This window comes from Pezoporus wallicus, unplaced genomic scaffold (assembly GCF_028554395.1).
Source record: "Pezoporus wallicus isolate ANWC-B61680 ecotype Strahan unplaced genomic scaffold, APGP_CSIRO_Pwel_v1 scaffold_13428, whole genome shotgun sequence".
Lineage (NCBI taxonomy): Eukaryota > Metazoa > Chordata > Aves > Psittaciformes > Psittacidae > Pezoporus > Pezoporus wallicus.
This window is the reverse complement of record NW_026637482.1, coordinates 3099903-3122404: the sequence shown is the minus strand read 5'-3', so window position 1 is coordinate 3122404 and position 22502 is coordinate 3099903. Positions and strand designations below refer to the sequence as shown.

The 22502-nt window shown below is 46.3% G+C and overlaps 1 protein-coding gene across 1 annotated transcript in view; it reads right to left on the bottom strand.

The window, feature by feature from the left end:
* Positions 1-1974: 1974 nt before the first annotated feature.
* LOXHD1 (lipoxygenase homology PLAT domains 1) overlaps positions 1975-22502 on the bottom strand; it is a 349538-nt gene continuing 329010 nt past the window's right edge. The window contains exons 2-14 of the mRNA XM_057405703.1: positions 17828-17928; positions 15684-15761; positions 14718-14752; positions 13304-13410; positions 12534-12596; positions 11949-12047; positions 11284-11329; positions 10837-10916; positions 8569-8667; positions 7966-8062; positions 7574-7655; positions 2596-2630; positions 1975-2093 (exon numbers count right to left, since the gene is read on the bottom strand). Coding sequence (XP_057261686.1) covers positions 2044-2093; positions 2596-2630; positions 7574-7655; positions 7966-8062; positions 8569-8667; positions 10837-10916; positions 11284-11329; positions 11949-12047; positions 12534-12596; positions 13304-13410; positions 14718-14752; positions 15684-15761; positions 17828-17928 — 972 coding nt within the window. The 3' untranslated portion in view covers positions 1975-2043. The remainder of the gene's footprint in view (positions 2094-2595; positions 2631-7573; positions 7656-7965; positions 8063-8568; positions 8668-10836; positions 10917-11283; positions 11330-11948; positions 12048-12533; positions 12597-13303; positions 13411-14717; positions 14753-15683; positions 15762-17827; positions 17929-22502) is intronic.

Here is a 22502-nt window from a genome sequence, read left to right as displayed (position 1 = left end):
AAAGGCAGAGATGATCCTGACCAGGAGCCCATTGCACATTATGGAGCTGGTGATTCCCTGAGGAGGCACAGGGCTGGTCTGAACTACACAAGTCCCATGGCTAAGGGATAAGTTTGGCCATGTCATGAGAACAGGGGGTTTATGGGCAGCTCCTGCCTGATACTGACACACCAGCTGCCTGGCCCTGCCTGTATCTGGAAACGCAGCAAGAAGTACTCCTGTGAACTTCCTTCATAACTAATGCTGTTTTCTTGTGATGCTTTATGTATTAGCTCATAGGACCAAAAAGGAAGAGCTCTAACTCTGCCTGAAGGCAGGATGCCCAGCATCTGAAGGGACATAAGACTTCCATGCTACCTGTATCCCTCTGCTTATTTTGTCTTACTAAAGCAGCTGTGGCCTCTCTGTCCCTAGGGGGGAAGGCAGGAGCTGTGCAGCTGGTTATCAGGCTCTCTTGTTAGGCCCTTCACTTCTGTGGGTGTCTGGGAGGAGGACAGACCCCTCTAGAGAGGCCCGTGAGGAAACTCAGCCTGACTCTAGGGGAGCAGGGGGAGGCTAAAGTCTTGGTGTGTTCTGTCCCAGAGCTGTCGTGGTATTGAGCAAGTAGGAAATAAAGGCTGAGCAAGGATATGCTCTTGTAGGCTTCCTCCCAGGAGAAGGAACCTGAACATCCTAGGGTGCTTTGAAGGTATACCAGCCCTAGCCTAGACAAAAAGTGAGTCTGATATACTTTAGAAGAAAGTCAGCCAGCACACAAGTCTCAAAACATAAAGTATGTATTTAAGAACAAAGGCTACAGCAGGGTCCTTCAGCAGAATATTTATACACTTGGTGTTTCAGAAATGAAAATGGACAGCTGATTCATTGGCATGTGCACTTTGCACAGTCCATTGTAATGCATTAGGGGAGATGTTTAAGCTCACTGTCATCTTCTCCACACAAGAAAATACAGTAAAAGCTCTAGGCACTATTTGGCTTAGACATGCACTGAAGTCATGCAGATTCAACTTGAGGTACGCCATACATCAGCAAATCCCGTTGCTCCAAAGCTATTCACCTGGCACCGGGTTTAAACAGCTGAACTGTGTGCTGATCCTCAATCCCTGCGTCATAAAGCACTGGGGAACTGTTAAGCAATGCTGCACGTGGGGATATGACAGAGACCAGCAGCCCTGCAGCACATGAGTTTCTGAATCAAAGCCATGATCATGGGTAGGGAAAGAAAAAGAAACAAAACCTTTGAGGAGATATCATCAGAAAATGAGTTTCAGGGCTCCAGCCCAGCATTAGTAGCTAAGTCTTTTTCAGTGATACATAGTCACAACAATTCCAAGGGACTTCTTTACCAGAAGTCAATCAATTGAGGGTCTGCAGAGACTACTAGGCACATGCTATATCATGAACCTAAAAATTTGCAAGCGCCTCATTGGAGAGGTGGTTGAAGAGCTGACCAACTTCTTCAGATCCTCAGCAACACTGCAGGATGTAGGTTTCTGGAAGCACAGCCTCTCACTGAGTAGCTGTGCTGTGGACTGCTGCACCAGGCAAAATGCAAATCAGCTTCCAGTATCAGCACTTAAAATCTAAAGCACATCTACAGCTAACCCAGACACACGGTCTATTGTTAGTGATCCTTTAAGTGAGCTCCCTGAGAGACATGGCCAAAATTAAACCTAAACTACAGCCTTAATCGCCATTAATGAAGGACTTGAGAAACGGGGAAAGGCTTAACCTGAGATCTGAGTGGGATACTTCTGCCCTAAACATTAGCCGGCATTCCCAAAGCACTGTGCAGCACTCCCCTCAGCACATATGACTTCTTGGTTATCTCCAGCCTCTTTCCAGGTGGCTGCACTTTAGAAGAATTTCAAATCAAAAACTTGTTCTGACACAGATCGTCCCTGCATCTGGGTCCATCGCTTAGATTCCTTTTCTTCCCCTGAGCGTGAAGATGGGATATCTGGCCTTCTCCATTGACCCTCCTCTCTGTAGCTATATCTCATATTAAATCCTGTCTTCAAGTATGAGTACTTACTGTGGCTATTAGTGATGAATCAAACTGTAGCCGTCAACTGTGGCATAATCAGGCTCACCTGGAACAGAGAGCACAAAACCAATTAGGTCTGCTTATGAGAAGTGCTCGTTACAAGACTCTACACAGGACAGAAACACTGGCCACCTGTGTCAAAGGGATGGGAGGCAATGGTGGATGAGGCTGAAAGAGATGTCTTGATTTGCTGAACAACCAAGGCAAGTTTTTTACCAAGTTCCGGTACTAAAGTGGCACTGGGAATTATATAGTTCATGGTGTTGAATCAGCAAAGGGCCCAAACTGTAGAGACTGGTGGGATCCTAAGCTTGGACATTCTTCAGCTTCAGAAATGCCTACATACAGGGCTTTGATCATAACCTCTGGTGAAACCTTGCCTCCAAAGTCAGAGTATAGCTTCCCAGGATCTTTCAGGGGGGGACCGAACTTAGAGCAGGAGCTTCACCTAAACCATTCCCTTTAGAGAGCTGAAGCTCATAATCTGATGGGGAAGAGCAAAAGCAGAGTTCTGTGGAGCCAGAAACCCCATAAAGTAAGTAACTCACCTGACGAGCTGGCCGGGGTAGGTAGAGGTGCCCTCCTGCACAGAAGAAAACACAGAGCTGAGGATCTGCGTGGCTCTGGGACTCCCAGTGGCCTGGCTCTGGGCTCCCCAACTGCCCTCCCAGAGCTGGTTGGAGGGCAAGAGGTTTGGCCAGCCTGGACTTCATGGAGACCTGATACCAAGGCACATCATGGTGGGCTCACCACCAACAGCCGGCTTGGCAGACATAGGAATTAAAGCTGATACGGTGGGGGAGAGGAAGAAGTGACCAAAACGCACTTAGTTGGGGACATATTCACAAGTGAGCCTCAGCGCATGCCTTTTTACATGCCTTTGTCCAGAGTGAGACATCATGAAGCCATAATCAGACATGACTCTTCTCCAAATGTGACAGCCAAATTGACACACTCATCTTCATCATGACCCTTTGGCCCTGACTCCTCACCTTCCCTTTAGGCAGAAGCATCCTTCACCGTGTCCTTCCTCGACTTACATATGCTTTTAACTGATCCAATCTTCTCAGATAAACAGAACACATGGAGAACCGTACAGGGAAGACCAGCAGGTTTCATTCTGTCACCAAAACCTGAACTCTTCTACAAGAGAGCTCAGATAGTTTCCAGAGAGAACAAGACATGAATTCAGTATTCCGCAGGCTGCCTTGCTTTTCAGCTGTCTGAACACTGCAGTCCTTCACCTCCATGCAAAGGACTTCTGGAATAGCTTGAGTACAAGAAAAAAATGGGCAGACCCTCACCAAATTCCTTGCAGAATAAAATTCCCAATCATGAGCAGAGAGAAATGACCCCCAAATGGGGAGCAAAATCCTTTGATTGGGCTGGAGGGGATTCTTAAGCAACTTGTATGTTAGGCAGCACATTGGCATAACTCCTGCTGTGTGAACTGATAGCGTGGGAAATATTTTCCTCTAATACTCCCCAGTTCAAGCCTTCAAGCAACTGGAAGTGTAGTTGCAATTGTCATAGATGAAGCCATAGTTGTGAAAGAAAGCAACTGCCTCTATAGACTGAAAGCAACAAAATGTGCTCTTTTTTTTTCTTTTTTCTTTTTTTTTTTCCTCTGGGAGAGTTATCATTTGCAATACCAGTTGCAATTTGTCCTGGTTCAGCAGTAGCAGTCATTTTTCTCCTTTTTAGTAGCTGGCGCGGTGCTGTGTTTTTTACTTTCAGCCTGGGAACAACGCTGATAACACCGATGTTTTTAGTTGTTGCTAAGTAATGTCTACTCTGACGAAGGACTTTCTGAGTGTCGTGCTCTGCCAGGGAGGAGGGGAAGCCGGGAGGAAGCAGAGACAGGACATCTGACTCAAACTAACCAAAGGGGTATTCTATACCACAGCACGTCATGCCCAGTATGTAAATTGGGGGGAGTTACCTGAAAGGCTCAGATCACTGCTCAGGTCGGGCTTGGTGTCTGTCAGGGAGGAAGAAGTGGGGGGAGTGAGCGAGCAGCTGTGTGGTTCTGACTTACCGGCTGGGCTTAAACCATGACAGTTCTTTTTGGCACCCAACATGGGGCACAAAGGGTTGAGATAACGACAGATCTGACCAGATACTGTCTAATCATATTTGTGATAAGCATTCATTGTTTCAGATTAATAGTCACTCGTTACAACACTGATTTATTGGCTCTCAAAGTTGTTGCTCTTAATATCAGAGTTTCAGCATGTCGTACCTTAGTAAGAGCTGGTATTTGCCAGTTTAGTGTTTACCAGCTGGGGAGCTTGGGCTGCGGTTCTTGTTTCGCTGTACTTTATGGTAATGACTTGTAATACAGTAGACTCATTGATCATGAAACTGATCTGGCTTGCATTCCCAGCGTGGTCATCACCTCTATACTTTGGGAGGTATATAATGGAAGTGTTTAGCAATCACGCATCTTTTTTTCCTTCTTGGGCAGTCAACGTATGAAGGAAACAATCCCTTACACCTCCCACTTCCTCACCAGGCTGCTTACAGCAGCATTTGAGAGTTCTAAAGGTTTTCAATGGCTTTTGAATACCCATGAAACATGCCTGCTGATTATGATGGTCATCAACATGTTGGTACACATACACAGTGTGTTTTACCCATGGCCATCCCTTCCTGAGAATGCCCTATTTTATCTGATCTTGAAAGTTAAGCAGTGTCGGGTTCGGGTCTTGTCTAGAGTTAGACGACAATATAGGAGGACTACCAACAAGCAGGACAGTCATGAGTGGCAGGGTGTGTGGGTCAGTATGGGCAAATATCTAGTCCAGTGGGCCCATCCAGTGCTTTGGAAGCATTGGAGATGGAAGGCAGCTGTATGGAGTCCCCTGTGACAAGTTGCAGAAACTGCTCAAGGAGAGAGTGAATCGAGTCAGTTTGCTGAGGTGAAAGCCATGCAGCTGGACTTGGACATTGCTGAACGAGAAAATGACCAGTACTTTATACTGACTCATGGATGGTGGAAAATGCCCTGTGGGGGTGATTGCAGCAATGGAAGCAGAGCAACTGGCAATGCAGAGGTATACCTATTTGGGCTGCTGCACTGTGGCAAGATATCACTGCCCAGTTGCAGAACCTGGTGGTGAAGGTACGCCATGTAGGTGCTCATAGATTTTCCCTGAGGCTGGACAGTCATGAGTGGCATGGTGTGTGGGATAGTGTGGGCAAGTATCTAGGTCAGTGGGCCCCTCCAGTACTTTGGAATTTCACTACCAAACAACTGCAAAATCCAGAAGAATTAGTAAAACACTTAAATGAGGTGTGTGGTCATTCTGGCCATACCAGAGATGGACAAATCATGGCAACGTGCTGGGGCTTGGCCTATGCTTACAGGGCCTTGTTCAACACTATCCAGAACCTTCAAAAGGAAAAGAATGTCGGTGGATCTGAGATCAAAGCAACAGTCAGCACAGCTACTCCAGCTCCAAGCACAGCAGCTTCACCACCCCCAGCAACAATTACAGTCGCTGCTCAAACTTCGGCTGCAACAGACAGCGCGGTTACCCCAGCTCCAAGCACAGCAGCTACATCACCCCCAGCAACAAGTACAGTCGCTACTCAAACCACAGTGGTAATCACTGCAGCCAAACCAGAGGACCAGTTCATACCAATATCGGTTGCCCCTGTACGCACCATACAGATGGGCCTGTGATCAAGGGGTGGACTTAACAATGGACACTATTGCCCAGGTTATTCATGAGTGTGAAACATGTGCTGCAATTAAACAAGCCAAGCGGTTAAAGCTTCTTTGGTATGGAGGACGATAGTTGAAGTATAAATATGGGGAGGCCTGGCAGATTGACTATATCACACTGCCACCAACCCGCCAAGGCAAGCGCCATGTGCTTACCATGGTGGAAGCAACCACCGGGTGGCTGGAAGCATACACTGTGCCCCATGCCACTGCCCGGAACACTATCCTGGGCCTTGAGAAACAGATTTTGTGGCGACACGGCACCCCAGAGAGAATTGAGTCAGACAGTGGGACTCATTTCCAGAATAACCTTATAGATATTTGGGCCAAAGAGCATGACATTGAGTGGGTATATCACATCCCCTACCGCGCACCAGCCTCTTGGAAAATCGAACGGTACAATGGGTTGTTAAAAACTACACTGAGAGCAGTGGGTGGTGGGATTTTCAAACATTGGGATACACACTTACTAGAAGCCACCTGGCTGGTCAACACTAGGGGATCTGCCAACAGGGCTGGCCCAGCCCAATCAGAACTTTTACATGCTGTAGAGGGGGATAAAGTTCCTGTGGTGCACACAAAGAATTTGCTGGGGAAGACAGTCTGGGTTATTCCTGCTTCCGGTAAAGGCAAACCCACTCGTGGGATTGCTTTTGCTCAGGCACTTGGATATATTTGATGGATAATGGGGGAAGATGGGGAAGTCTGATGTGTACCTCAAGGGGATTTGATTTTAGGGGAAAACAGCCAATGAACTCAACTGTGTGCTGTTGCCTGCTATGTAGCACGTTTATAGCCCACCAACTAGATGTCTTCAGATCACCAGCAGCCCTGGTGAAGGCCCTGACTTCCCTCCAACCATCATCCCAACAAAGAATGAACTTTGATGAAACCAGACAAGTTCCGCAGTGTCATCTCAGGCAACAGTCCAACACTGCACACCATCTCTCCTGCTCTGAAAGACTGTTACAAGAGATGGAGCCCAATATCATGGAATGGATGAATTCAGCAGCTTTATAGGGATTGGTCCGTGGACTAAGGAATGATATCTCTCTCTTCGTGTGTGTGTGTGTGTGTGTGTATATATATATATATATATATATATATATATATATATATATATATGAGACAAAAGCACTGGTATATTGAAAAAATGTGGGATCTGGGCATGACATGAATGATATGGAATGAGGGGTGGATACTGTCCTGGGTTCAGCAGTAGCAGTCATTTTTTTTCTTCTTAGTAGCTGGTGCAGTGCTGTGTTTTTGACTTTCAGCCTGGGAACAATGTTGGTAACACTGATGTTTTCGCTGTTGCTAAGTAATGATTACCCCAACCAAGGACTTTCTGAGTCTCATGCTCTGCCAGGAAGGAGGGGAAGCCGGAAGGAAGCAGAGACAGGACACCTGACTCAAACTTGCCAAAGGGGTATTCCATACCACAGCATATTATGCCCAGTATATAAACTAGGGGGAGTTACCCGGAAGGGGTAGATTGCTGCTCCGGTAAGGCTGGATGTCCGTAGGCGGGTGGTGAGCGGTTGTTTTCTCTTGCCTTATTTCCCTTATCATTATTATTATTGATGGTAGCAGTAGTGGTTTTATATTAGTAATTAGCCCTTAGTAACTGGGCTGTTCTTATCTCAGCCCATGGGAGTGGCATTCTTTCAACTCTCCTCCCCATCCCTCTGGAGTGGAGGGAGTAAGAAGTGGGGAGAGTGAGGAAGCAGCTGCGTGGTTCTGAGTTACCGGCTGGGCTTAAACCACAACACAGTTGTACATGTTGCGTCTCTTACCTTGATATAGGCATGGGAACTGGACTTCTCACAGGAGCTGGATTTCTTTGTGTATTGTAGTAGTTTTCATAAACAACAGGAGCTAAAAAAATTAACAATAGTAAAGTCCAGACCTTTTAAAGCCATTAATTTTCTGTCATACCAGCATTCAACTGCTAAGTCCCCTCTCTGTGAAAATGTCTGATCAATGAATTTAATGTTACAAGAAGAGAAGATTATCTTCAGGAGCTGGTCAAGAGTGGCAAAGATCAGTGTTGCACGCCAGGGAATGAAAGGAAGGATGTTGCAAGATCAGTGTTTCTTGCATCCAAACTGATGCTTATCAGAGAAGCAGCTCCAAGAGAAGTACAAGGAAGACAGCACTAATCTGTGAGATTGCACTGAGCTCTTACCTGGTGCCAAACTTCCAGTTTTGCGTAAATTTACAAAAAAATCAATGTCCTTTTCAATGCTGCACAGTTCTAAACTCTTGCGGATTTCCTCATATTTCTATGAAAGGGAAATCAAAAGCATTTTTTGTAAATGAGGTCAAAAAACATGCAGGTTTTTTCAGGTGTTTTTTACACATGGCTGAAAGCCCGGCACTCACCCAGGACATGGGCACAAGCTCCAGTTGTAAGGGAATCATAGAATCCCAGACGGGTTGGGATTGGAAGGGACATTTAAAGCTCATCCAGTTCCAAGCCCCTGACATGGGCAGGGACACCTTCCACTAGAGCAAGTTGCTCCAAGCCCCGTCCTCACCTGGCCTTGAACACTGCCAGGGATGGGGCAGCCACAGCTTCTCTGGGCAACCTATGCCAGGGCCTCACAATCCTCAAAAAACATGGGAATCCCAGATGAAAGCTCATCTGTGAGAGCTCTGGCCAAAATCTGTGTGCACACTTATGCTGGTGTCTGGTGGCTGATTAAAGGCCACAACCCAACTCAGCACAGGGAAGGAAACTGGGTTGTGTTTTCTCAAAATAAAGATGAAGATTTTTCCTTTGACATACTTCATCATTCTGGACGCAGTCCTGGGAGAGCTGGTTGACATGAAGCCAGAGGGCATTGCGGAAATAGTTGAGCCGCTCACACTCCTGAGTCTCAAAGAACTGAAATGACACAGACAAAACAGCCCTAACATCTTTGAGAACAAATGTTTTCTATTCTGATCTCTTTTCATCCCACTACAAAGATCACTGGTAGATCTTTGATCAACCATCCACAGCAAGGAGTAGGTGATGTTGGTCTTCTGCAGAAAGCATGGTAACCATGAGTCACAGAATCATAGAACCAACTAGGTTGGAAAAGACCTCGTCCAGAGAAAAAGTCGACCCTTTACACAGCCAGATATTTTAAAGATGAGTGTTAAGCTCGAGGAAGGTCTGCAGGGCCGATGTGAAAGGGGTCAGTCAGCACACCACTACCTCTGGGGAGATGAAGCCAGCTTCCTAAAGGCACTGCATGTTTCCTAGGTACCCCATGGTCCTGCAGTCCCAGCTGACTTCTCTCCCACAACTATGGAGCAATAAAAAAGCATTTGGGATATCTGAAAGCAAAGTGTCTCGACTGGTTTGTCTTTTCTCCCTTTCCTTACCATCCGTTTTCTTACCATCCCTTTTCCAAGGAGCTTGAAACAGAAGTCTTTCAAAATGTACTGTCTGGTATAGCTCCATTTCATGAGCCTTTACTCATTTCCCTGACAGCCTTTCATCGCACGTGTACATATGCAGTTGTTATCATTTATAACCTTTGCAACACACTGAGGGGAAAACCTCCACGTGATCCATCTGTTGAAGTGAAACTACTGCTTTCTACACCCCACTATCATAAAGGGTTTTAGAGACTCCTGACATGGAAAGCACACCAGCACTGAGGCGCTGACATACCACACAACACAGTCAGGAAATTCCATTTTAAAATGAAAACTTAAAATAGAGGCCTAATGAGAAGTAGGTTGGGAAGGGATCAGAACAGCTGGGAGTGGGAAGGCTGTTAGCAAGCTTGCAGCAGACATGGCATAAAACCTAAACTGCTGCAGTCCCTGTCCATAGAATCAAAGAATCAGAATAGTTAGGCCAGTCCAAACTGGCCTAGAACACTGTCAGGGATGGAGCATTCACAACTTCCTTGGGCAAGCCATTCCAGTGCCTCACCACCTTCACAGTAAAGAACTTGTTCCTTGTATCTAACCTAAACTTCCCCTGTTTAAGTTTGAAGCCATTACCCCTTGTCCTGTCGCTACAGTCCCTAATGAAGAGTCCCTCCTCAGCATCCTGGTAGGTCCCCTTCAGATAGTGGAAGGCTGCTATGAGGTCTCCATGCAGCATTCTCTTCTCCAGACTGAACAGCCACAACTTTCTCAGCCTGTCTTCATATGGGAGGTGCTCCAGTCCCCTGACCATCCTTGTGGCCTCCTCTGGACTTGTTCCAACAGTTCCATGTCCTTTTTATGTTGAGGACACCAGAACTGTACGCAATACTCCAAGTGAGGTCTCACAAGAGCAGAGGGGGGCAGGATCACCTCCTTTGACCCTCCGTTACAGATCACAGACGGCTGCAAGACACGGGTCAGTAGAAGAGCAGCATCACAGTCCTCTCGTCACTAGCCCTGGGATTCTCCAGCACTTGCTGGAAGTCCTGGCTAGACCACTTTGCTATGAGGCAGTCTGCTTTAGGCTGATACATCCACTCAGAGGGGTTCCCATACTACCATGTGAGATATATGGTGAAGGGCTGCTGGCACACTGGATTCACATGGAGATGGCTTCACCCAGCTTGTGTCCCCAGTATGCCAGCACCTTCTGCTGCAAACTCATTTAAAGTCTTTCACAGTTTCAGAGTCTGCTAGGTGGTGGTGTGTCTGTAAGGACATACTGGCCATAAGTCACTGAGTACCAAGAGGTGACCAAAGCTGTCAGTATAAGGACCATACCAAATGCGCAAGCAGGTTAATGGGCAAAATGTCCCTAATTTGACTCTGTTAATTTTAAAAGATGGTAGAATTAAAATTAAAACAAAAAAGATAGTGGAAATCTTGAAGCGGTGGGAATTTAAATGCAGAAGCCAAGCGTGAGGCCTACACAGTTAGCTGCAGCACATGCTGCTTCTTTGCCAGAAGCCAAGAATGAGACACACACATTGTTAGCTGCAACACATCCTGCTGCTTCACTGCCAGGGAAACACACAGAAGGCACATCTATGCCATCCTGGACCTCTGCAGTGAGGAGCGGACATCCAGAGGACCACACTGCCATGTGAAGGCATTTAGAGGCTTTTACCTCGCAAGCTTTGATGTGCTCTTTCTGCCATTCTTCCCGGATCTTCTCCAGTGTGGTAACACTCTGCTGGTAACTCCTGTCTGTGCGGGAAATCATACTCTCATCTGGTTAACAATGACTAAAAACACCCTTTGCTAGAAGACAATACATGAAGCCTGAATTGGCAGGGACACCAGGGTGAAAGGAGCAGTAATGCATGAGCCCAGCTATGGATGTGTACTGCAAGGAAATGCAGAGCTGCACAGCATTGTGGAGGGTCATGCCACAGGGAAATGGTGGGAACAGCGTTGGTAGGGCTGTGAAGGCTTCTCCACCTCTGGTATGTTGAGCATGAGTTTCTGAGGAGCCAGCCCTGCCCCAAGAGCTGGAGCTCACTCAAGAGCCATGCCATGGCTTCACAACCCCCTGCCACGGAAAACACTGCAAAGCCTGCATTTCCACACTCACCAGAGTCCTCCAGAGATGATTTTGTCTGAGCCAGCTTGAGAAACAGCTGTCAAAAATGGGAGAGAGAAAAAATCCTATAGGAGAGCTCCAGTTCATTGCCAATGGTACTGAAGTCCAACCGGAGAATCGTAGAATCATAGAATAATTAGGGTTGGAAAGCACCTTAAGATCATCTAGTTCCAACCCCCCTGCCATGGGCAGGGACACCTTACGCTAAATCATATCACCCAAGGCCTCGTCCAACCTGGTCTTGAACACTGCCAGGGATGGAGCATTCACAACCTCCCTGGGCAACCTATTCCAGTGCCTCACCACCCTCACAGGAAAGAATTTCCTCCTTATATCCAATCTAAACTTCCCCTCCTTAACTTTTAACCCGCTACCCCTTGTCCTATCACTACAGTCTCTAATGAAGAGTCCCTCTCCATCATCCCTATAGGCCCCCTTCAGATACTGGAAGGCTGCTATGAGGTCTCCACGCAGCTTTCTCTTCTCCAGGCTGAACAGCCCCAACTTCCACAGCTGTCTTCATAAAGGAGGTGCTCATCACCAGCCCTTCCATCTCACCCCCAAACCCAGAGCTGGGAGAAGAGTTATGGGGCAGGAGAGCTCCAAGAACATACACCCTTCCTACTTCTGTCCCATGGCCACCCGCATCTCCATACCTTCTCCTGCTGCTTCTGTGTAACCATGTTTGCGTTCCGGTGCACAGCCTGTTCCGCCTCATCCTTATCCCTGCAGCGCTGCTCATAGAGGCGCTTGGCCTAGGAAAGTCAACAAATAGGGCAGGAGCGTGTTAGCAAGCAGTGATTCGCTATTACAGCTCATGCAGGTAGCTCTGGAGGAAAACACAGCCTACAAGTGGAGAGGTGACCACAGTCTGCCTGCAGAGCAGGGGACAACACACAACATCCCCAGTGCCCTGCTGCATGAGCAAAACTGACCTCACAAGACAAGCTGCTCTTCATTTGTCATGAAAAGCTCATAGCAATCGAGTCCGTGACATCTAAATCACTCTTATCCAACCGTGCAAGGCTGCTACCAGCCACGTCCCTGGTGTACTCTTCAGTTTTTCAGAGCACACTATGCAGACTTAAATGTGACGGTCTTCCTCTGCTGCAGCTCTTGATGTAGTGTCTGCATGAGTTGCAGCAGAGGAAGACCCTCATATTCAAGACTGCCCCAGCACTGTGCACGCGTGTTAGCAGTGTTAAACCATATAGCAAGAAAGAGCAGCATGTTTGCTTTACCTCCATGGTCTTCTTGTACTGCAGATTCCTGGTTTTGTGAATCGCCTCCATTATGAGTTCTATCTGTGAAGACAACAGAGCTAGAGTCAACACATCACTGACCATCAAAGCTCCAGGAGAGACTATATGGGTTAGGAAAAGACAAGGCACAGACCAAATTCAGATGGCCTTAAGGACCTATGTCCACCTCAAGCATCTTCACAAAACCCACCTTTTATACTTCTAGCTAAGCCTCCTCCTGTCTATGCAAAAGAACTCTACAAATGAAATCCACCAATATATAGTAGTGTATCGTCTCCATTGAATCTAGGGAAATTGGGAATCCCACTTCCTTCTGCTAGGTCCAAACTTCTAGAAGTTTTTCCTCAATTTCTAGACAAAGGAATCTCAAGCCAGAAGAGGTTAAAAGGCTTACCAATTTTAGCAAACCCTGTGGAGATCAGGCAACACTATATATATGATATATATATATATATATATATATATATGTTTATATATATATGCTTTAAGAACATTCCTGGTTGAGGCTGGTGTCTCTGGAGCTGAGCCCCTGCGATTGCTGGCCCCAAAAGGCACTCAAAGGAGAAGATGTGGCAGTCAGAAACAGGAAGTCAGAGGTTGCTGGTTCAGCAGCAGGGTGGCAATATATAGGAAGGAGCTCAGGACTTCGCAGCAGCAGCAAGCATTGGGGGCACGCAGGGGGCTGGGGCATGGTGGGAGACATGAGTCAGGATCCATCACCAAGGATGGTGATGGATCAACACCCTGACCTTCTTCTGATGCAGTTTTTGCTTTTCCCTGAATTCCTCCATTTTTTTTGCTTCTTCCCGAAGGGTTTGTGCCAGCTGGATGTGACCTTGTCCCACATTGTCTATCTCTGCAAAGAAAAGAAATTTGAGTATATATGTATACCCCAAATACACCTCTTTCCCTCAAGTCAGCGGTTGTAGCTGACATCGTACTGACCCCATATCACATATCCCTGTGCAGAAACATATAAAAGGAGCAGGACATTTGAAGTGGCATCCAAGCAGCATTGCCTTGGATCAGTCCTGGGTGAGTCCTGCTGGGGCCTGCTTTTCAGTGTAAGAAAACTGGTCTCAAGCAAGCACAGTCACATCTGCCCCTCACCTCTGTGAATTCAAGTAGGCTTCAACATACAGCACCCTGAAGCAGATTCCTGAAGGAAGCATTGCCCCACTTTAGCAGACAGTCAACTTGCGGCACAGAAACACGCTAAAAAATCTCAGGCTCATCCTGCTGGAAATGAATTGGTCATACTGTAGAACAGCACCCCAGCAAGCTCATCAAAGGACATAAGCAAAGTGTATCTCATGATTCAAGCCCCAGAGCTTTTTCAAACCCACAGCTATGAATAGCCAGCTGCTTCAACAACAGAGCCGTGCTGGGGAGGTTCACCGAGGGTTAGGGCAGCAGATAAACTTGGCTGGAGCAGAGAGTGGACTCAGCACAGGAGAGCAGAGCACCAGCCCTCAGCACAGGGTTGTTGCCTGCCGTGTGTACATGGAAATGGAGGGGCAATGTAAGGTGGCCAAAGTATCATCTTGTAGATGGTCCAATTAGAATTGTAGAATCATTTAGGCTGGAAAAGACCTGCCTTTAAGATCACTGAGTCCAGCCATTATTCTAGCACTGCCAAGTCCACCACTAAACCATGTCACTGAGCACATCTTCTAAATATCTCTAAATACACATCTTCTAAACATCTCCAGGGATGGTGAGTCCACCACTGCCCTGGACAGCCTGTACCAGTGGTTGACAAACCTTTCAGGGAAAATATTTTTCCTAATAACCATCTAAACCTCCCCTGGTGCAGCTTGAGGCCATTTCCTCTTGTCCTTTCACTTGTTACTTGGGAAGAAGGCAAGGCAAGACAGTCCAGGAAACTCCAGATGAGCTTCCCATGCGCAGCTTCTGAGGTACAACATAAGGGTGACTTCTGAGTGCAGCCTGCCCCAGAAGGACACAAAGATCCCCAGCAAGATGCTCTGTGGGTCCCTCTCCCACACATGCTCTGGAGCCAAAGGGATGATGTGGTCCAGAAGGTCAGCCTACGCCTAACTCCAGCATCAGACAGGTTTGAGAGTTTCTCTGCTATTTTTTTTCTAAACTAGCAGGCTTTGGCACTGCCAAGTGTCCTGGCAAACATGAAGAATTACTTACGTTGCTTGAAAACATCCAGGGATCTCTTCAGCGTGCTGAAAAACAAATTAAAGAGAATGGGAAAGCACAGTCAGGTTCAGGAATCAGCAGAGCACTTCTCTCAAACTGAATAGCATGTCCCCAACTTAACACAGGCCAAGACAGCTTGAAGCAGGTTTATTTATCCTCTTTACACGTCTGGCTTTTTCCCTCTCAGCAAATACAACACAGCTTAATTGGTTTGAGATCTACCTTAGATCTTTCTGAATATTGGATGCTATTGACAATTCTGAGTTTTATGACAAATATTTCAGGCAATGTCCTAGAAGTATCATTTGGGACATATGAACACCTTCTACATGGTGCACTGGCCAGTGGTTGGAACTGTAGGAATTTCTCTCCCTATTAAGATTGTGCAGTAAAGATTTTAGAAACATTTTATGTGACACCTCAATATAAAACTGTAAATAAATGATCAGAGAATATCAGACCAGGCATGTATGAAGTATAGAAACAAAGGGGGAAGTAAAAGGTGCCAGGAGTTGGTGGGGAAATGGAAATACAGTCATGAAGCCGACTGCAGTGGCCACAGGATCTCTGTGGCATGGTAACACTGGGCTTTGCAGATTTGCATGGTTTGAGTCAAGCAAGTGCCTGTACTTCCCTCTGACCACAAAAACAGTCAGGAGCAAACCCAAGGTCTCATGATCCTTTTCCTTTTGCTGAACTACCACTCCACATCTTGCCTGCGCAGCCACAGTGCTTTGATTAGGCTACGGCTGGTGGGAACTTGGTGGAGCCCAACTCAATCATCAGCAAAGTACAACCCAACTGTGCACTGTTCATTCACAGACCAATTTCAGATCACCCTCTGATAGAAGTCCCAATCACATTTCAATAGTCTTCTGTCTCTCACAGTTGCCTTCCTTCATTTCTCCAAGTAAGGACACCCATAAAAGCAAAACATACATGGGACTGTGAACTTACTTCAGCTCTGTCTGTCCACAGGGCTTCTTCTTTGACAAGTTAATGAGCTCTTTGCCATATTTTTCTTCTATTATTGCCCTGTTGAGGAAAGATTGACATGAGAGGAAGTTCTTACTTCAGAAACTGATACTTGTTTGCAGGCTGAGCCAAGACTCACTCTTAACACCCTCCCCATCTGCTGCAAAACAACTGTGCACAGTTGGCTGAAGGAAGACTGTTGTTTGCTGCTACAACAGCCTTCTGGTGAGAACATTTTACTTTGCTGTGTCTGTGGTCCCAATGCATTGCCCATCTCCCTATGGTCAATAGATGCAAGGACCACCTCCATAGGAGGTGGAAGATGACGCAGCCAGTGCAGCTGGTGGCTAGATGGAGCCACTGCCTCCACAGTTTTTTAGCTCAGTTTCCCATGTGAACAAGGCTTGTGTGAACACAAGTTTTCTGTGTATCGGCCATCAGTGTCTGTCGCTCCATCCTCACAAAGTGATTTGAATCTGATTTGGTTGATTCAAACCAAATGTAGTTTAAATCACAAGGGATTAGGCACCTCAAAGAACACACAGCCACTGTACATGCACTCCAAAGCTCAGCTGGGCCATTCCAGCTCTTTTTAGAGCAAGACAATAGGTACTCTCTTCTGTCTTGGGAAGAACACCAGAAGAAGTGACCACATCTTGTGCAGTAATATAAATAACACCTTTGAGAGATTGTATTGTCCTCCTCTCTTGGAAGAAAGAGCTGGTGGGAAAGAAAACCTATGTGTTGAAGTCTAAGAGCAGCCAGCTTTCTGCAGTTGCACTGAAATCTGTACAGACAACAAGGTCTTAGTTGGTCAAATGCAGATAACTCCATCTAGTCAAGCTACCCTAGCTGTCTGCTGTCAGTGGAGAGAAGCAAGCGCAGCTAAAGACTTGCATTACAAGGTTACTGGGTAAAATAGTTTCCTAAAATGCCTGTATCTCTAGCGCAGATACAGATGCCTATGTTACTGATTTCTAGAGTTTGGCAGTGGGGTTCATCTGACTTAACTCTTAAAAAAACAAAGCCTGTAGGAAAATGGAAAAAATAAATATTCTAAATTGATTTTTTTCCTCTATCTAACAATATTCCCATGAACTTCCTTTTGAGGCAAAGCATCAAATCCAACAACCATGTTCTCCATGAGTGGGACCATGTAACAGCTGGGCTGTTCAGAGAGGGATGCCACTAGCAAGTCCAAGGCCTGCCTCTAACTTCCTCCTAGCTAGACACCTCAATGGGAACCTCCTTCAACAGCAGAGAGGAACAGGGCACAGTTTTTGCACTCTCTCTATTGCCGTGGTTGAGTGAGACACAATTCTTGGGGTTCAGTGGATGGTTCCCCAGTCAGCCTGAAAGCCCAAATATTCCTGGAATGTGGTATTACAGCCTAGATAATATATGTGCATTAGACACTTTTAACAGCAGGCTCCCCTCTTCATCCCCCTTACCTTTGTTCCAGGCTGATTTCTGCCAAGTCTTGTATTTAGAGGTTTCAGGATTGTTCTACAACACTATTCATTAGCCATTGCTAACCAAAGGAACCATAAACTCAAAATACATGGCCAGACCATCTCTGTTGTGCCCTCTGCAGAACCTCTACTTAGGTCATATCCTCTGATATGACCTTAGGTCTACTACTTATTTTTAACATAAACTATATGGGCTGTCCATGATGTACAAAGACAAATTCAGAACAAAGCCATGGCTCTCCTGTGTCAAAGATCTTCTGCAAGCTGAACAGCAAGGTGGACTTCATTGTAGAACATGTGGCCTGGGCAGGCTACCAGCAGCTGCAAACACATCCAGCATGTAAGACTGAATTATTAAACTGCTCCTGACTCCTCTTTTCTTTTTAATAGGCAGTTCAAAATGTGATCATCTAGTCCACGTCTGAATGGACTTCATACCAGAGCAGCAAGCCATGCAGTGAAAGGACAGTGTAAGAACCTAAGTTCCTCATCACTCAAAAACCAGAGGTGTTTTATATTAAAACTTGTTAAAACATAAAACATAGTGGACATGACAAAGTGACAGAAACCCGACTGGGAATACATGAATAGAAGTAGTGCCACCACCCCACTTCTCAGGTTCAGCCCAACCTGTTGTTGGAGACAGTTCCATACCTTTCCTTCAGAAAGTCCTCAAACTCTTTGCAGTTCTTCCTGCCATCATTCAGATGCTGAATTATGCTGTCATAGCCAACTGTGCTTGTCAGATCCGTACTCTGAAAACACAATAACAGTAGTCACACCCTGGTCAGTGCAGTCCATGGGCACTGCCACCTCAAGCAGCATTTGCACAAGCAGTGGCTCAGCTGGGAGCAAGTGTGCAAGTGCCTTTTTATGAAATAAGATCTGTTTCTTTGAGGGGTGGGAAAGGCTCCAGAATGAGAACAATGGTGGCAGTATTGGACAAGGCACTTCCATGACTTCAAGAAAACAGAAGAGCTCAGTTCTCTACCACATCTCATTGCTTTCTCCTGGCCTAAGCACAGCTGACCTCATGAGGCACAGCATCTCCTCCTAGGACTTTAGCTATCAGCTTTAACTTAATAAAATCAAACAATAAAAACCCCACAAGTCTTTATATATATATATATATATATATATATATATATATATATATATATATATATATATATATATATATATATATATATATATATATATATATATATATATATATACATGGGCTGGTGATGAATTTATCAGACTTTTCAGTTCTGGATTGCTGAGCTATGGACTTCTTGCACTCTTGCTGCCCTCACAGTAATGCATGGATGCACCCAATGGCCAGTCCTGCAACAGCTTTCTCTTTGGCCTTCCAAAAAGCAGCACTGACCCACACATCAATTCAAAACACCACTGCAAAGATCATTTCCCTAAGTAACAAGTTCTCCCCCACCACTGCTGTAAGCCCTCCAATACATCACAAATGGCTTCTTCACTCCCCACAGAACAACACAGCCATGGAGAGATCCTGCCTCCACCACCCACAGGACTTGGTTGGTCAAATGTAGATATCTCCATCTCCAAGATGAAAGTTCCATCTTCCAACCCTCTCAGTCCCACAGTGCCACTCACACTTCACATAGACTTCTGAAGGATCAATGCTTTCTTTCTAATTTGATGGAAAGCATTCTTAAGCTTCTTAAAACCATATATTGTACTGATGCTTATTTTTTTATATATATATGTATATATATATATACACACACACATGCAGCAATGATGTAGGTGGGGTAGGATGAAGGTTGCCTAACTCTATACCATACTTGCCTCATGCCCATGCCTGGAAGCACCTTAATACAAAAAATGGAGTTTTGCCCTAGGAATTTTGAAGGATTTACCTGGAAACCTGGGCTGAGAGCAGGCTTCCTAAGTGCCATAATAATACAAACAGATGCTCTGGAAGAAGCCTGAAGCAGATGAGGAGCTGAGCAGAAGCTGCTACCTGTAGTGTTCTGCAAAGAGCAGCAATGTTGCGTAGAACAGCACACATTGGAACAAAAAAGACAGGGAAAGAAGCTGCAGAACAGAAGCAATGGTAGAAGCAGATATGAAACTCAGGGAAAGGAAGCAAAAGCCACAAACAGTTATTAAGAAACCTAAAGAGGAATAATGCAGGAGAGAGAGACTCAGGAAATGCTTTGAAGCTAGGGTGAGGGTATGCAGAGAACTGGTGTGAAAGTGTGGACAGCAGAAGGGGGGATTTATCAGGGGTTTATACCTGGTGCAAGATAAGAGCAGGAACAGGGCTGGTATTTGTGATAAATGAAGGATTTAATAATGCAGACTTCCCTAAGGAGTCAAGGACTTGAATGTCAGTGGCCAGAAAGCAAGAAGTGAAATGTAGATGTGGTGGAGGGGGACCTGCAGGAAATCCCCACGTATCCCAGGTCAGCTTTGCTCCATCCATGGCATGCACAGGAAGAGAGAACTGTGGAGCAGGACCTAAGCAAAAATCGAAACAGCTTCTGTTTCTTTGCAAAGCACAAAGCACATCCTTCCAAAATGGGCTTATTGCTGATAAACACACAACCCATCCTCAAGCTTGCATCATGTCTTTGCTAATGGGGCCTGTGAAAAAGGAAAAACACCTACACTGAAATCAGTCTTCATGCCAGTTGCAAAACACAGGAACATCCTAACTTGTCTTCCTATCCCTGGTTTCCCAGGAAATAAAATGGATGTGGAGAACCACTGACTAGAACAGTCAGACCCACATCACTGAGTGTAAGGGCACCCAAAGGCTCAAAGGCAGGTGGTTGGAACTGGATGAGCTTTAAGGAACCTTCCAACCCAAACCAGTCTGTGATTCTGTGATTCTATTTCCTAAACACCCAAGGCTGGACCAGCCCTCCTAGTGGAACATGTTACATGAAGCATGGGAGGTGACACAGCCAGTGGAAGTTTCCAAAAAAGCTTCTTCCAGGAAGTAAAGTTGCTCCTGGCCTAGAAGGAGTGCGGCAGGTTTATATGCCCTGAAACCAGCCGTCACAGCAAGCACCCTTGTGGGCAGATGTTGGCATGGAAAGAATGAAAGCATGACTGCCCATAGGACATCCCAAAGGCAAGGCAGGAAGGGAGCAATGACAGAGGAAGGGCAACGCGGCAAGCACAGAGCCATAGGGACAGAGGACAAGATTTAAAGACATCATAAACTGAGCCAAATACGGATATGGAGGATGGGGAGTTGCACCAAGCCTCCCCAACCAGAGGGATACAGGAGGACAAGCATCTCTCCTTCCACCCTGCACCCCTGCACATAGCTGTCCTGGTGCTCCCCACTGGGCAGAGCTCCGAGCCCACATGCTTTTTAGAGGAAACTGCATGAAAACAGCAGATGGTTTCAAGGTGGCAAAGCAGCAGCTGATGTTTCCTGAGCCTGCAGGGCTCAGCAGGGTGAGCCCCCCTTCCCAATCCACTGCCTATGATTGAAACATCCTCCCAATGGACTTGACAGGGAGACGGAATTTGTGTGCCTGTTGTAATGCTTTGGCTTTTGGTGTACTTACAGGCAAAAGAGCTAAAATGCTCTAGTGGGGATCTGAAGACAAGTTTTGACCTTGTATGACTCGCAGCTAAAGGGCGAGCTGCTGAGCTTTTCATTCATCTTCAACATGGAAAACCTCCTCAAGACACATACCCAATGAAGCTAGTGACATGGGAGAATCAAAGAATCAGAGAATTGTTTAGATCAGAAAAGACCTTTAAGATCATTGAGTCCAACCCTTAACCCAGCACTGCCAAATCCACCACTAAACCATGTCACTAAATGCCACATCTACACATCTTATAAACACCTCCAGAGATGGCGACTCCACCACTGTCCTGGACAGCCTGTTCCAGGACTTGTCAACCCTTTCAGGGGAGGATTTCTCCTAATACCTGGTCTAAACCTCCCCTGGTGCAGCTTGCAGCCATTTCCTCTTGTCCTATCACTTATTCCTTGGAAGAAGAGACCGAACCCCACCTCACTACAACCTCCTGTCAAGCAGTTGTAGAGAGCAATAAGGTCCCCCCTGAGCCTTCTCTTCACCAGACTGAACCCCCCAGGTCCCTCAGCTGTTCCCCATCACACTTGTGCTCCAGGCCCTTCACCAGCTCCATTGCCCTTCTCTGGACCCGCTCCAGCACCTCAATGTCTCTCCTGTAAAATGTCTCTCTTCTAGTGAGGGGCCCAGAAATGAAGTGGGGGGGTCCAGAGCTTTTCTTCTCAGCCTCACTTGCTTAGATAAACACAGCAGAAGCTGAGTGACTATTTTAGTAGCCAGAAATAAATGGCTGTGCTATTCTTGCTCACAGTCAGCACAGCCTCAGAATCACTCAGGGTTCTGCAGATATGGCTGGGATGAAATAAAACTTTGTGCTGGTGCCTGCAGGGTGCAGAGTGCAAGAGGCTGCAGTTCCTCCCTGTTCCATGACCAGGTGGGTACAACAGGACAGACAAAACTCACCTCAGGGAGGAACAGGACTCGCTGTAAAGTCACCCACCTCAGACAGAAAGCCGCAAAAAGCAGCTTTTTTATTAATAATTTTTCATTTGAAGTTTCCTTACCATAGGGGAACACACCCATCCTGCTCATCCCAGAGACACAGAGAGCAATGGACCATTCCGCTTTGATGCAACTGCTTCTTCCCACAAACCCCACTTTGTTCCTTTCAGACAGGGACCTGAGTGTTTCATAATGCTGCTGATAAACTCTGCCAGGCCAGGCTCCATTTAGAGAAGGATAGGCAGGAGCAAGGGGAAGTGAAATGGTGCAGCCAGCATCACACTGTGGCTCAGCAGCAGGGTGATGAACCCAGGAGCCTGGGACTGGCTGAGGGAATGCAAGAAAAGGGAGTTTATCCACAGCCAGCTAAACAGGGCTGAAAGAATATCATGCCAATGAAGGAGAAATACAGCCAGTCACATCACTGACAAAATACCATCCATAGCCCATGGTAGAGAGGCCACAGGGAGGAACTGCTGGTTCCTTTGCACACACCAATGCTCCCTTGCTCTGCAGCAAGGGGCAAAGCATTTCTTTTCCCCCATATTTCCTTTGTGCCACTGCAAAAAAAGAGATGCTATGGTTATTTCCTATGCATTTGGGGGTATGTAAGTATTTTCAGGTACTTTGATATATGCTTTATTAGAAAACTAAAAATGCCAGTGCAGTTTTTACTGCAGATTACTTGCCTGAGCTATGGATTGTTGTAGCAGCATTGCTAAACACACTGCAGAGAGCAGAGCAGTGGTTTTGTCTCATTTAGTGCAAAATGACCATAACTCCACTCTCCAAGTGGCAAG